This window comes from Dunckerocampus dactyliophorus, chromosome 21, assembly GCF_027744805.1.
Source record: "Dunckerocampus dactyliophorus isolate RoL2022-P2 chromosome 21, RoL_Ddac_1.1, whole genome shotgun sequence".
In the NCBI taxonomy this organism is placed as follows: domain Eukaryota; kingdom Metazoa; phylum Chordata; class Actinopteri; order Syngnathiformes; family Syngnathidae; genus Dunckerocampus; species Dunckerocampus dactyliophorus.
This window is the reverse complement of record NC_072839.1, coordinates 5,315,608-5,332,227: the sequence shown is the minus strand read 5'-3', so window position 1 is coordinate 5,332,227 and position 16,620 is coordinate 5,315,608. Positions and strand designations below refer to the sequence as shown.

Here is a 16,620-nt window from a genome sequence, read left to right as displayed (position 1 = left end):
GCTGGTTACAGCCGAGTATTGCACCCAATGTTGCCTCAATTTAGCAGCATAAAAGGTTTTGCGAAGGAACAATGCTGCATGAATGGGCCCTGTAAGTGAAAGACAACCTGAAAACAGAGTCGTCTCCAACAAAAGGCAAAAGGACAAACAAGCATGGCGTAAAAGAAGAGCACAGCGATATGATTACAGAGTTCTCTGAAGAGAAAGGAGTGCAAGGGACTAACAAGACGCAGTTCTGCTAATAAGTGTGTGAGCGTTCAAGAGGGGGCATAAACCGTCAAAGCTCCTGGCCAGAACTCTGCATTTGCTTTCAATTTGTCACATGCAAGGAAAATCATTTGCTACGAGTTGCACACACACACACACACACACACACACACACACACACATATACAATAGCAGACATCCAGGTGTAGACGTGTTCATGCAGTCTTGTATAAACAAGTAGGTGGTGATCCCGTCACGCCTGCCCTCTGCAGGTTCTTGCTGATGTCACTTTTAGGGTCGGTCTTTGCAGCTCTCACAAAGTTTGTCATCAACTGCTAATATTCTCCTTGGTCTACCTGTTGGACGTCTCTTACTTAGTACACCAGTGGGTTTTTTTGTTTTTCAGGTTACTTTCCAAACGGTTGTAGTGGCTATGACCATTTTCCGTGCAATGGTTCTGATTGAGTTCCATCTTTTCTCAATAATAATAATAATGGATTCTATTTTTATAAGCGCTTTTCAAGGTACCCAAAGCGCTTCAAAATTAAGTGAACCCATTACTCCTCAATCACACGTTGTCGGTGGTAATCTACATCTGTAAGCACAGCTGCCCTGCGGTGTCCGCAACGTGGCTGCCATTTCACATTCACCAGCACGAGAGGCAAGGTGGGTGAAGTGTCTTGCCCAGGGACACAATGACGGTGACTGGGTAGAGGGAGCGGGGATCGAACCGTCAACCTTACGATTTCTGGACAACCTGCTCGGTAGAGCCACTGCGGCTTTCTTTTTTTTTTTTTTTAACCCCATAGACAGCTCCTTGGTTTTCATGGTGTTTTCACCTCTAAATGCAGTCTACACAGGCAAAACCTATCCTACCCAATCTGAAAGCGAGCATACACATTCAGTGCTAATTACCGATTGAATAAGGAATACAGTAGGACGCCCCTGGGTAATAAAATATAGTCCCTCGCCACTTCACGGTTCACATTTTGTGGCTTCACTCTCACAGTTTTTCAAAAATATATGACTAAATCATGCGGTTTCATAGTTGAATAGTTATGTCCATTATCAGTCTTTCAAGGGTGAGTCATTTTACTGTACATTAATCCCTCGCGTCTTCGCGCTTTGAATTTCACGGCTTCACTCCATCACGGCTTTTCAAAAGAAATGAATAAATAAATGATTGCTGTTTTGTGGTTGACTACAACCTATTAGTCCAAAAAAAATCACATTGAAGCAAACTATACGTATTTTTTTTGCCTAAATTTAGCATTTGAGCATAAAAACCAAACGCCAGATTTGATCAACAGGCTTTTGTTCAAGATTTGAATTATCTCACAAAAAGGCACAATAACCCTATCACGGGCTAGTGTCGTGGCCGTAACCCACGCCAAGCGAAAACTTGACTCTGAACCCCGAAGGGCACCCAGCTCCCCCAGCACCAGAACACATTTACAGCAACACACACAAGCTCTCTATTGGGTGATACGAGTGTAAAAGCGAATATGGGGGTGTTATTTCATGTCTAGAGGGCTCTAATGTTAAAAAACATATTTAGAAAGTCGGAAACAGGTTTTCCATGCTATGCGCTATAACTACAAAAATATTTGACTTATACATAAGGAACCCTACTTATCACGGTTGAGTCTGGAACCAATTAACTGCAATAAACGAGGATTACTGTACCCCTTTAAGTCACACATTCCAGTGCTTTTGCTCACATGAAAAAGGGGGTGTTTTGATGTTTTTTCATTGAACACGCCTGCTCCAATATGTTTGCTTTTCTAGCGTCAAATGTGAAATATGAAGCTGAAGCAACGGGTTAACGAGAGACAAGGACAGCAGTTTGAAGAGAGAGTGACAACTTTAAGGCGTTCAGTGATGAGATGGCTGAGGCAGCGGTTGACTTGTACGACGCCAAATGGTACAAAAAGAGGCAGACGGAAAGAAGCGAGGTTCGCCTTCATGTTTATTCCGGGCTTCAGTCGGCATTCCCGACCAATCATTTTATCAACACGCACAGAGGCAACAATCTCCCTGCCCATCAACCTTGGCCTGTCAGTCTGAGCGCCACGGCAACACATCACAAGAGTTCAAACTGAGGATTTGCGGAAGCGAGTGAAAGACAGATACACCAACTCGCGGAAAACACATTCAAAGTAGCCGGTTGCAGGCGAGATGGCCGCGTTGGAAAAAAAAAAAAGCAAAACTGACAGAGGAAGGCTAAAAAAAAAAAAAAAGTTTGTTTAGACACTTTTCCAGACAGCCATAAAGCCCGAGTTAAGACAAGCCTCTGCAGGTTCACAGGCACAGACGCACTTTGAAGTTATAAAAGAGATTTTTAGGGCTTAAGACTGGAGGAATGCCCAACTTTTAAGATTAAAAGTCACACAATGGGCGTAATTAGGCACCAGGAATAAAAGGAAACAAGATTACAATGAAAGTACCCAGTCGAGAAAATCAACTCATTCAATACCAAAGACGTAGTTATACGCTTTTATAATCCCAAACACCCGATCCCAACAACGTATTTATAGGTCTTTTTGGCGCAAGAGGCAAAAAGAAGTTGATGACGCAACTCTCCACTAATGCATTTGACTTCAGAGCAATTTTAAGGTGGCTGAAGTGCATTTGATAAGAGCTCGGCAGGCATCACGTAGATCACACATGACAGGAAGGAGGAAGTGAGAGAGCATGGAGCAGTGTCGCGTGCAGAAGGTTTACGCATTGTAGGGAAATTTTATCGCATGCACACACGTGTAGTCACATATTTCCGTTCCGTAAAACAACCTCTTTTTTGTGTTGTTTATGTTGGTATAGTTGTTTAAATATGTGAGCTGTCACAAAAGCAAAAAAAAAAATGCATCAAAGTGAAAGTATGCTTGAAATGTATCTTATCACACAAAGCTGGTTTTCTCCCTTTTTTAGTCAGAAACTGATATTTTCCTGAAACTTACCACTGTTCTACTGCTTGTTAGTAAAGAACGGAAAAAGCTAGAAACAAACATTTTCTGTCTGATTAAAGATGAGTCTAATCTTTGTTTGGGTAGGTTCCATGTTTATATAGCCATTTGAACACAAATGTGTGCCTTGAAAGATCAGTCAAAATCCTTTAAAATGGCCGCTACTGAAGGGGTTGTCTTTTGAAAAATGGCTGGGATTGAACGAGTTAAGCTTGTGTGAGAGAGACGGACTCAAACTGGTTCCAACTATGCTGATGGTCTTCTCCTATCAGTACCTTTCCAGGAGTTATCTTGTTGTGCTATGTGAGTAGGTGAAGCTATAAGACTGAAACTAAAAGTATAACAACAGCCTTATCCAACACCAACAAAAAATGAGCTGCAGGCCAAAAATATCCCCAGGGTCGTATTTTGGACACCCCTGCTATAGATGATAGGATTTCAGTATTTATCCATCCATCCATCCATCCATTTTCTATACCGCTTCATCCTCACTAGGGTCGCGGGGGCATGCTGGAGCCTATCCCAGCCGACTTCGGGCGACAGGCGGGGTACACCCTGGACCGGTTTCAGTATTTATATCAAATGATATTAGTTTCCGAAGAAGCAAATTTGGGAATACCTGAAATGTACAGGGTCAGGGTCTGTAAACCAGTGAAGTGCTGCTTTCATACCATCCAGTTAAATCAGAATAAAAGGATGAAAATGATCTGCAGCATAATAAAGCCTTAGCCTTGGATAAGCAATAACTTGACATCCTTTGAGAGTGTTGCATATATTTGTACTGTAGTGTGCATGCGTGTGATATATTGCGCTTCTATACATGTGAAGTCCTGCCTGGTGTAGATCAAGAAGAAATGAGGTGGGGAGGGGATGGAAAAAAAAAAAAAGAAAAAATGTCTATGTAGTGAGCGCAGGGAAGATGCAGTGGGTGGCAGTCCGGATGTCACACTCACGAGAGAGGAAGGTTGAAGAGGGTTTTAAAAAGGAGTTCACATCTTGAAGAATCAGTCATATGAAAGCAACTGCGTCCTTGGCTCGGGTCTTTATCAGGAAGTATCGCGCTCGGGATTTAGTGAAAATGAAAGACTGTGGGGAAATGTGAGGAGTAACGATTAAAGCCAAGTCAAAGATTCGCAACATATTCGCCAGCGCTGCTACAAAAACGCTAGTCAGAGATCCTCCACATCCGAGGTTCCCAACGTGTACCCCCACGGGTATGCCAGTTGTGATGAGGGTACGTGAATAAAAATGTAAGACAATTAGCGCCAAACGCTCACAATTACGAGTGTACCTGAACGCCTCACAGCACAAGGAGAACGGAGCAGAAAGGAGACAGTGCATGAAGTTGTCCTTTGCTCTGTGTGCATTATATGAACAAATAAGTACGTTTCATGATTATTTGGTGCATTAAGAGTGTTTTTATTTATATTGGTGCTCCAATAGGGGTGGAGACCTGTTAAATGAGGCTGTATCGTTGGTTGAATGTATTTTTGTACTTCGGCTACTGCTTTACCGTGATTGTGGAAAACTTTCCCCTTCCATTTGGTATGAAATTAATATGCAGACTCAAACCATAGCCATCATGAGTGGACAAAAAAAAAAAGTGACTTAAATTCAACCCGTTCAAACAGAAGAATGCCAACATCGGACTGGCATAAAAGATATCCTTCATATCTTTTATTCCATTACTTCTGTACGTATTTATCGGTGCTCATGTGAAACTTTATCAAAATGTGACCTTGAAAAATACACATTTTTGACCCAGAATTTCTATAAAAGTAATTAAGCAATTAATTACGTTCACTATTTCAAGTCAATTCATATGAAAAGGCTCATGTTTTTAAGTGTGCAGGAGAAGGTGGTACGTTGCTTCAGGTCACATGTCGGATGTTTTAAAAAAGGAGTTACTGCAAAAACACTGGTCAAAAGGCCCTCTGCAGTATGTGACAGGAGAGGTCTGCTGTTTTTCAGGATCTACTGCAAAAACGCGAGTCAAAGATCCTCTATAGGACAGGAGAACTCTGCTGTTTAAGGATTTACTGCAAAAACACTGGTCTAGGTTCCTCTACAGTGTAGGAGAGGTATGCTGTTTTTTTAAGGATCTACTATATGCTTGTCAAAGATCTTTTATGCAACAAGACCACTGTTATTTTTAAAGGCTGTACAAATGCTAGTCAAAGATTCTGTATACAACAGGACCGTGCTGCGGTTTGAAAAGGACTTACTGCAAAAACGCCAGTCAAAGATCCACCACAGCTGTTTTTAAGGATCTACTGCAAAAGCCCTTGTCAAAGATCCTCTATGGGACAGGAGAGCTGTACTGTTTAAGGATTTACTGCAAAAATGCTAGTCAAAGATCCTCTATGCAGCAAGACCGTTCTGCTATTTTTAAGGCTGTAAAAATGCTAGTCAACAGGACCAAGCTGCTGTTTTGAAGGAGTTACTGCAAAAGCACTTTTCAAAGATTCTCTATAGGACAGGAGAGCTCTGCTGCTTAATGATTTACTGTAAAAAGCTAGTCCAAGGTTCCCTATGTAGTAAGACCACACTGCCATTTTTAAAGCTGTAAAAATGCGAGTCAAAGATCCTCTATGCGACAGGACTGCCCTGCTGTTTAAAAGGAGTTACTGCAAAAACGCTGGTCAAAGATCCTCTGCACTATATGACAGGTCCGCTGTGCTGTTTAAGGACCTACTGCAAAAACACTCATCAATAGAGCCTGCAGGGCGCGTTGTGCCACAGGGTCATTTCCCTCTTGTTGTCATTGAGGAAGTACTGGGCTTTGAATCATGCATGTGCTAACAAGCCAGATGCACAACATGCACGCCAGCGGTAAATAACATCCCCAGCTCTGCATCCTGGTACCTTAACAGAATCACCCATTACCACCCTCTTGGAGTGTGCGAGGTGCTAATGGTTTTGGATCCCCGTCAGGGAGCGTCTGTGGTCTGGATGTCCATTAGCTGGCAACACACTCTGCTGACTAAACACCAACAAACAGCTGCAGTGCCCTTGTACACCATTTGCTCAGCTTCAAAGATTTTTTAAAAGACATATGCACTCATTGTGCTCATGAGGGAGATGTTAAAAGTAGTACAGTGGAACCTCGGTTTTCTTCATTAATCAGTTCCAAATCTGTTGTGCGTCTCCATTAAACCATTCCCCCCGCAAGCTCTCCTTACATTACGATCCTATTGTAACAGACGCTACCTTTCATACTTCCTTCTTTCTTTTTTGCAGCCGTCCTAAATTTAAAAAACAAAAGCACAGACTCCTCTACGCAGTGCGCTTGAACGCATCATCAGTGCATGGCGCAATGCTTGAAAGGGGGAAAGTGTGTGTGAGATGAACAAATAAACCACCCACACGTACACATAACAATGACGATTGAGGGACTCCCTAGCTGGAATCTGTCTATGGCAGGTGTGTCCAAAGTGCGGCCTGAGGGCCATTTGCGGTCCTCGGCTTGTTTTTAAATTGGCCCACGACACGCTGCAGATGAAAAAAAACAGCAAAATTGAGGACAAGTACAGCAACAAGGTAAAATGTAAAGAGAAAACACTAATAACTAACAACACAAAGCTTTGTTTATATATCTAAAATGTTTTTTTTTTAGCCTTTTTACATTTTGATAATATATACAAAATATTAGATTTTTTTAGTATGCTGTACTCAGTGGACATCATAGTGTCCCAACTCTAAAAAGTCACCAACGTTGAGTCACCAAGACATGGATGCTTTGTTTGAGCCATTGCTCTGAAGTCACGATAAACCGAGACATATTTGCGGCAATAATTTTTGTCCAAAACCGAATCCAACGGTACCAAATACAGAGGCTGGATTTTTTCATAATACGCGCCACCAAAGTGACAAAAAGTTGAACGCTGTCCTCCATTCACAGACAACCAAATCGTTGAGTGCCAGCAAAGACTCCAACCCACCCGCTGAGCTTTTAAGGCAGCACTTTGCAACGCGTCTTCTTCTCCCAAGTCAATCGATCGCATTGTAAAACAGCAAACGGCACTACGTGTACTACAGGCATGCTTGCATTGAGTGACACTAGCGTACTGTAGTGTGTTGCTCGTATCGGAGAGACCTACTGACTGAGTATTAACAGTGCATGGCAGCCTTTCCATCAGCCATGCTGCTGAGATACTGGAGCTAGGAAGGTTGCAGGCTGCCTAAATAAATCCATAAAATCAGATTTGATGCTTCCCGTCTGCCTGTCTGTGAGTGTGTGTGTGTGCGTGTGTCCTCGCAAGCATAACTGCCTGTCCCAGACGCAGATTAAAGATCTGAAACTGATCTGCTATCAGCCGTGCTGTAATCTTCTGTCATCATTTCACTCCGTGATGCCAGCAGACAGGATGACAATTTATTAAGCAATAGAAAATGCGACAAACTTGGACCTACAAGTTGGAAATGTCAAGCGTGCCATGCATTCCACACCCCCACTCCCAACGCAGATTAACCATCACTTTAATTGGGAATTAATTCAATTTCAAATTAATCAACTGTGCTGCTAAAGGATTGACTTGACTCTGTGCTGCGGGGGCTTGCTGCCGCCAATATTTTCTTTCCAGCTGTAAATTGAGCTTATTGTTAATCAAGTCACGCATACGCGCGCGCACGCACAAACACACACACGCACACACACACCTACACAGCGGTTACTAATTACTTGACCTCTTTCCCCCGAAAGGTCAGGATTAACCAGGCGGGCGGTAGAGCAACGTTATAGATAGAGCGCAGGGAAAGAAAGTGATAGGAGTTGAAGCCATTCAAATGAGGAAAAATGATGGTGAATAAAATTGTCACAAAACACGTTTATATCTGTTATAGCTGTCTATATATCTTCCTAAAAAGGTGGCCGTTGAAGCAAAATTCACATATGATGATGTGATGACAGTAACTATGCGTCTTTCACGCCAGTTTATGACCACCAAAACGTGAGAAAAGTTCCAGGATTTCATGAAATCTCCTTCTTCATGGACATGATGCCACCTCTGACCTGACTCTTAAAAAAAAAAAAAAAAAAGAAAGAAAGAAAAAAGAGGCTTTGCTACACATCTTAAAACTCTGCAAACTATCCGTCAGTCAGCTACAGACATGGAATATTCAGAAACTAGGCGAACCTGGCACGATGTTGCTGTTTACATATGATAGCACTTTAGCATGCATAGCTATGCTCGTGTTGCTAATGTTGGTGTCCTCCTGTCCCACTCCTTAGTGTTGCGTTGTTGCACGTGATATATGGCATCTATTACGCTGTAGAGAGTTACAGTAAATATGTAAAAAGTGGACGAAGTGCACATTTTCCCTGCTGGTGAGGCAGCATCGGGAGCAACTGGGGGTTCAGTACCCGGAGGATCGAACCAGCAACTTTCAACGGACGCACCACAAACCATCTAAATTCCACCATCAATGCTCATTTTTGTTCAACACACTTGTTAAAAATGAATATAATATGGGACCTAGTGGTTAGCATGTTAGCCACACTGGAGATCAAGGTTTGAATCGATGTTTGGGCACTTCCACTAAAACATGTACAGTATGTATGTTACATTAATTGGAGACTTTACATTTACAAGCGGTGTAGAAAATGAATGAATGGACGGGTCCTTGGTTAAAGGAAATCACACACACACACACACACACACACACACACACACAAAAAAGGAAACGGCAGAGCAACGCGCAGGAAGCTGACATTACAGAGCGAGAAAGAAAAAAATGAACAAGGGAAAATTGAGCGCTAACCTGAGTAAATAAATCCTTCGGTGATGGGAAAGAGGAATGGAGGAGGAGGCAGAGCAGCATGAAGTGCATGCACGCAGAAGAAGACAAATGGGGACTAAGCGACGGAGGAGGAGGAGAAAGTAGTCGATTTAAAGAATAAAAAAAATATTTTAAAAAAATGGTAGAACGCGGGGAGGCAGCACATGGAGGAAGAGGCACGAGAGAGGAAGCAGTGACCCATGTCTAACCTGCAGCACCTTGAACCAGAGCTTTATGGAGCAGACCACATCAATGTCAAGGCTTTGTCCCGGTGTGCGAAAGCAAAAGACATTTTTAACCACACACACACACACACACACACACACACACACACACACACTATATTTCAGCACTATCGCACCTACACGCTGCTTTTGAAACCCTGCAGGTTAGCCAACGAGGATATCCGACACCTCGATGACTGTGCATTTATGGCAGTGCAAGCGAAGAGGCTCTTGAAATGCAACATTCTGCACTACAGTTGGACAAAACAGTAAAAGGTTACGAGTCAGACGTTTAGGTCAATGAAGCGGGGGAGGAATGGGATCGTGTGTGTCAGAGTGAGAGTTGAACAGATGTTGCGCCGTGGCTTTTAACTTGTAATCCGATTCGCTGGGCCGCCATACGCGGTATCAAATGGGTTAACGTTGCAGAATATAGGTTAAACTCGGAGAGGCTTCGGTTCACCGTTCACAGTGAACTTCACGCCACTGTATTTATAAATCATTCAAGAAGCTTTTGAACGCCACCTCAGTGTGCCATACTACACTCACTTCTGCTTCTAGACTGTGACGCAAGTGGAATGATGGTGTAATGTGGATCTTATACCTAAACTAGAAGCACGTCCGTTAGAAATTGCGTGTGAATGCTGAAGCTGAACTGCAACGTAGAGCGAATGTGCTGAACTCTGTTCGCAGACTTAGGATCGAACCAGCACCATCAGGTTGGTAGACGACCAACCTACGACCTGAGCCACGCCAGTCATGGTCTGGGGCTGCATGAGTGCTGCTGACACTGGGGGAGAAAAATGAATTCCAACATGTGCTGTGACATTCTGAAGTATAACTTGTATTGCATATTGCAGTACAGTAATCTGTCATTTATCGCAGCTAATTGGTTCCATTCCTACGAAGTAAGATTCCAATATTTCCGTAGTTCGAGCACAGAAAACCTGTTTACAACCTCTAGATATGTTCTTTAACATTATCAGAGCCCTCTAACCCTATTCACCAAATGTGGATCGAACCAGCAACCATCAGGTTGGGAGATGACCAATCTACCACCTGAGCCATGCCATCCTGTAGAATAAGTGGAATGTTACAGTAATGGAAAATGTAACATGATTTTCCACCAGTAGGGGGGCACCAAATAAATTACCCATTCATTTTCAATGGGAAAATGGGCACAGAAAATATGAAATTACAGTAAATGTCAGAATTTTTATAAAAGTCTTTCTAGATAGCCAACGTGTCCTGAATGAAGAAGTAGTAGTAGAGGCATAAATAGATGAAAAATGCTTCTCAGCATTCACACAACCATAAACGTGTTGCTGATAATCAATCAAGCCAGAAATCACCCTCGTCAGTCATGCTAAATTAGCTCAAAAGGTCAAATCTATTCCCAAAATAGCTGCGCACCTTTAATTACGATGATTATTAACTAGCTTGATTTGAGGCAAACAATGTGTATACTAATCATGTTACGGTACAGTGAGCCAAAACAGCAACATGCCATCCTAATTAAAACACGACGAAATTGAACCATGTTTATCAATAACTGTTAGCTTTAACAGTAATGCATTGATTGCGTTGCCTCACCAAGCACATATTGATTTTTATCACCTTGGCCATACATGAGTGTTTATCGACAACCAATAGCATCCCGGTAGGAACCATCGCCAGACACGATAGTGATCAGAATTCCGGCGCTGGCTTCCTGGATGAAATTGGCAGTGTTTGTATGTGGGAAGCCGTGGCGGGGGATCATGTTCCTATCGTTATACGAGCGAATCCTGTTTCATCGCTGGACACCAGACAACTCCATTAAACGCTCAGCTAGAATTGGATGCGGTTCAAGTGTATGTAGAGGAAGTATTACCCAGTTGGTGAGACTAAAAACCTATCCGCTGTTAGGAGGAGGCGGTTTTTCTAGTTCACACTGCTTTCGTTGGTAAAAGATGGTGAGGAAGGTTTATAATAGGTGGCCTGGGATGAATGACGGAAACAAATAGGAAAAAGGCTGCATGTTGATTCACACTGTAACATCACCAAGGGGGATTTGAGTATTAGATAATAGACAAAGAGAACATCCTCTTTCCCCCCCCCCCCACCCCATCACTGTGCCTCAAGCTGTCTTTCCTTATTCTTCTTTTTTACTAGAAATGCTTTTATTTCTTTCTTCTCCGGATTCTCCCGTCGTGAAATCGCACTCTCCACCCGAGCAAGGATTGTCAAACAGAGAAGATACGCTCTGACAAGAGCACATTACACTAGCATAACGTTCAGATGGCGCGCACTCATGCATACAAACACACAGAGACTTCAAATAGAAAAAGACGCATGGCTTCTGTGGCGTGTGCTTGATGAGTGACACTCAGTAATAGAAAACCTGTTTACAACCTTCGAAATATACTTTTTAACATTATTTGAGCCCTCTAGACTTGTATTACCTAATATACTGGCGTAGACATAATAAAAAACAGAAAACTCACGTTCATGTGTGTTGCCATACATGTGTTCTGTGGGGAGGAAAGTGATTGGCGGACAGGAAGCGACGTCGGGAGTTCAGAGTTGAGTTTCAGCTTGGCGTGGGTTACAGCAGTAGCTTGTGTTCTTTAGATGATGAGTTTTTTTTAGGACTTATTGTGCCTGTTGTGATATCATTCAAACCTGCAATAACATGACAGTATCATTACATGACACCTAGCGACTACAGAATACTACCATCAATGTCTTACTGTATATTTATAGCCAGTTTGATGTTTGAAAATGCTTCCTTTAGGCAAAAAAACTCAACATTTGCTAAAATATACATATATTTTGACCAATGCTAGGCTGTACTCATGCAGCATGATTTATTAATTAATATATTTTTGAAAAACCATGATAGAGTGAAGCCGCATTGGAACCACAAAGCGGCAAGGGTCAACTGTATTTGTCTTATTTTGCCCGAACAGTGTTTGTGACGTGCATCCATTGGCATCACAGTCAAAGACGCATAAGCATAACCCCTGGCTTAGACAGTGCATCAGTTGATAAATGAGCTAGAAAAAAGCCATTCGGAACTTTTGTGTGTCTAAAACTGCATATCAGCAATTCAGCTTTCTTACTATTTTTACCCCCCAAAGAGCCACCATCTTGACACAAATCATCCTTAGATTACTTCCAAAGTCAAATTCTTATCTATTAATCATAAGGCCAGGGTTAAATAAAGCCATTCGGTTTCCTTATGCAATGAAAATAAAGTGCTTTTTGCAAAGCAGGAGCATATAAGTCAAGCATTTTTTGTCCCTGAAGCGCTGTTGAAAAGTTGTATTTTTTTGTGGGGGGTAAAATATTCATACGATGATGGGTGGGGGGAGGTTCCTAAATGTGGGAGCTACAAAACAATGAAAGAAGACGGTGTCAGTATGGCTGTGCATTGCTGGAAATGTGCAGCAAGGGTGCAGTTGCTGCTACTCCCATGAAAGGGAGGCTGGAAGGGACATCAGCATGCTTGTAACACAAGAAGGAAAATGAGGGCACAGGCTGTAAAGATGAGGGAAGTGATCATGGTTAGATGATTGCAAGTAGAAGACAAGAGAAAGGAAGTGGCAGGCTGGAAATCAGGAGCTATCAGTGGTTAGCGGGCAGCCGGAGAAAGAGAAAGGAATCAGAGCATGAGTCAGAGAGGTCTTCTCAACGAGAAAACAAATGAATGGCAGCAAAATTAAACAATTTGACCTTGTACAGCTAACAATGGAGGCACTCGTGCACCCAAACCTCAGGGGAAAACACAAACACACACGAGGCAAAGCAGCTGAACGCCATGTATTGAGCTGATCTAATCTGTGACAAACCAGTCTGCTTCCTCCAGCCTTAATCCTCCCCCTCCTAATGGGAGCCATTAGACTGCACACAGACAAAAACATTGAACTTGAATCAAGTTTACCATGGAGAAAGGACAGCCCGACTGCATGTTTTTGAACACACTAACAGTTGCTGTACAGACCTTGCTGTACAGGAAATGCTTCAAAACTAAAACAGGCAACATGAGGCCACTAAATAACGTCATTTGGTTTGACAGCGTATGAAATGAATGTTACAGAAGAAGAGTTGCCCTGGAGGTACCAGCAGACTGATGTCTTTGTCAAATGGCCTGGCATGCTTAATGGGATGAGAAAAGGCTAATCTGATTCTATATCAGACAAGCGCTAGGGGCATCCCATTTAGCCACCCACGGTGTGGCACCGACTTAAAGGCTTAAAACTCTTTGCTTCACACAATGCTGGCAACTTCAGAATAGAATAAACACAAAGGTTGGACATATACAGCACATCGCCCCGACTCTCATGCGTCTCCACCGGATGCCGGTTCAGTTATAAACATCAACATGCACTTGCTCCCACACCTGCCCAAACTCCTCCATCAACACACTCCATCCCGGAATCTGTGGTCCTCCAACATGGGACTGCTGTCAATCCCTCACACAAGATTGAAAGGTTTCGGGGACAGAGTCTGGAACGCTCTCCCAACCCTGAACACCTTCAAAACATCCCTTATGACCCACCTCTCGTCACCATATAAAGTTACTGTATATTATATTATTATACACCTAAATGGTAAATGGACTTTTATTTGTATAGCGCTGTTCTACCTTCAAGGCACTCAAAGCAGCACCAGGATCAACCGGGGACTCAATATCTTCCCCAAGGTAGATATGACGGAGGATCGAACCAGCAATCACCACTCTCACGTTTATTGCCCCGTGTGTATGGCACCCCCCTGCAGGTTGTGCATAAAAATAATTGGAAAGCATGCTAGCATACAGAAAACATCAGAGGATATACAGATATCCTCCAAGTTGTATAATCATTAGACAAAAGGTCAGTGACTTGCCACAGTGAGTTGCCACATGCCCGTGCAAAGACGTTGCGTTGTGTTGGATGGTTTCCACGCTAACTTGCTCAAACTTTACACACGTGCGCATCAGTCCCCTAAAGCTTGGTACCAAATTTGTGGGTGAATCACTTAAACATTTTTTGTGTCCATTATGCCATGATTTTATTAATATTAGTTACATACATATCTACTGTATGTCCGATTAGATAGACATGAATGCCGAAGTGACTTTCCATGATTAAATGTTCAAGACTAGAGGCATCTTGTCTCCAAAACAAGTCCAGCTCCTCACGTTTATCACCCGATTCAGATAACCTTGGGAGTCTAGGCATGTGAGTCATGTCGGTTTTATTCAGTTGAACCTCTCAAAAGAACTTGTCTCATTTATTTTGGAGCCCTGAACGGCAGATTTTCCCTTGACAAAGTCCATCCGACTTAGAGGCTTTAATTACAGCACCGCCATGTGGTATATTAGTCATGGAAATAATAGCGCAGTCAACACAGTAAGGGTGTATGTTTTGCTAAATATTCAGCGGTTCAGGAGTAGCGACAGGAAATGAACACGCAAGTGATCACAAGAGACCTTGTACACCACCGTGCAACGACATCTCATTACATCGTGCATCGATGCGACTCTCCAAAGTTTCCCACCCACTTCCACGAGCCCGCATGTATCTATGTGTGCGTTCATCCTATTTTGCTGGAGCGCAACAGATCCCGACAATTGATACTACTGAGGCAGCCAATTAAGTGACAGAGGAACGCGCGATAAAGCTGACGAATGCTCCGGGCGTATAGCACGCGTAGGAGAGAAATCTCAGGCTGACAGCTGAATGCACAATCAATTGCGGGTGCATACATGCATAGGTATGTAAATATAATGCAAATGAACTTAAAAATACATACACAAAAAAAGAAGGGGGGGGGAGGCGTCATACATAAATTTGTATTTGCTGCTGTGTTGGACTTTCATGGTGTTCTACTGTTCACTCTGTGTCTAAGGTCTAAGGTCTCCCTGGAGAATATCACTGGAAGCCATTTAGGAAGGACACAGACAAAGTTCCACTGCAAGTTCTTGAAACACCAACCTTAAAGATGGTCTAACAAACTCCAGAAAAGGGATCAATAAACAAGAGATGACTGTGGGGAGCTACAGGGGGCAAGAAAGACACTGTCCCCGCTTTGCTCATGCACAGGCACGCGCCCACGTCTCCCAAGAAGCTGACAAAGTCTGTCGGATGGGAAGATTAATGAGACACATCTCGGGACACACTCAGCCGGCGCCCGTGGGAGGGGGCCTGGCATACAGTGAATGCATTGGTCACACTGGAGCCCTCAGATTACTGCCTTGGTCATGAGCAGCAACAGCGCATGCATTATGGTGCAAGCAGAGGGTGAACAATTATGTAAACATTACGATATATTAATTACAATCCCAGAGCTTGGCCAACTTTAGAACACGCAAGTCAATCATTGTGTCTGGTTCACAGATATTTCAATGCATGGGGAAAGGGGAACATACTGGGTCATCGTCAACTTTAGAAACGGCATGCAAGTGTACAAATGCCAAGTTCAGAGATTCTACAGTAATTCAAAGCACTTTGAATGCATGGAATCCACCCCCAGCCCCCACCCCCTTCAAATAAAAACCCAATTTCATTTTGGGAGGTTGCCTGAAACGTGATGCAGTTGCTTTTTAAAAAATGTCTCCATGGGTATGGGTAACTCAGAAAAGAGGAGACCCAGAGGAGTGAACGTGTTGTTGCCACCTCCACGGGGGATACCTGCAACCTGCCTGAGCATGTTGCAAAACACTCCCAGTGCAGCTCACAAACTAGAAATTACACTCAAACAAATAAACTTACGGGTAGTTGGCAGAGCTCCATGCAGACCGCTGACATTGCAGAAAATCCACAAAGCTTCCAGCAGGAACAACAACGCCAGCCCTCCGGCAGGACGGTGCATCTTCGCGGATGCTGATGAGAGCAGGTGAGGGGTGGGTGGAGGGTTGGTGGGAGAAAACACCAGCAGAGTGGTGGTGCTGAAAGCCACTCTGGCTGACTGGCTTGGTAGTTGATGGCTGGAGAGGAGTGAAGCTGCCCTGCACTCTCTCCCCGTCTTTCCCCGTCTCTCCTCTTACAATGCAATGATGCAATGACGCTCGGAGGAGAGACAGTGAGTGGAGTGAGACGCCACAAGCTCCACTGGTTCGAGGAAGCGTGTCACTGCGCAGCTGATAGCGGAGCTCCGGCGCGCTGTCCGTGGTGCTGAACTTATCTGCTGCTCTCCCTCCCTCCTTTTCTCTGTCGCTCTCTCTCTCTCTCTCCCTCGCTGTCGCTCTCTCCCTTCCTTCCACCAAATGCCTTCGCCTGTCTCCCAGCCACATACTGCCCTCCTCCTCCAAGAGGTGGTAGCCTGTCGTTAGAAAAGGAGAATGTGTCATAATCGTCTCATTCAGCTATTCATTGCTCTGTTGTTAACCCTTAAGGTCCGTAAATTCCACTCACAATTCAACTTCCAGCTTCCCAAAACTGCCGTAAAAATGTTCAATATACATAACCAATTAGATTTGT

The 16,620-nt window shown here is 43.5% G+C and overlaps 1 protein-coding gene across 3 annotated transcripts in view; it reads right to left on the bottom strand.

Annotated features, from left to right (window-relative positions):
• cntnap2a (contactin associated protein 2a) overlaps positions 1 to 16,407 on the bottom strand; it is a 297,333-nt gene extending 280,926 nt beyond the window's left edge. For 2 of the 3 annotated variants that reach the window (XM_054765349.1, XM_054765351.1), the window contains exon 1: positions 15,913 to 16,407. In XM_054765349.1, the coding sequence (XP_054621324.1) occupies positions 15,913 to 16,012 (100 nt within the window). In that variant the 5' untranslated portion in view covers positions 16,013 to 16,407. Of the gene's footprint in view, positions 1 to 11,658; positions 11,837 to 15,912 lie in introns of all 3 variants that reach the window. The other variant, XM_054765353.1, reaches the window with a different exon arrangement.
• Between the last annotated feature and the right edge of the window lie 213 nt (positions 16,408 to 16,620).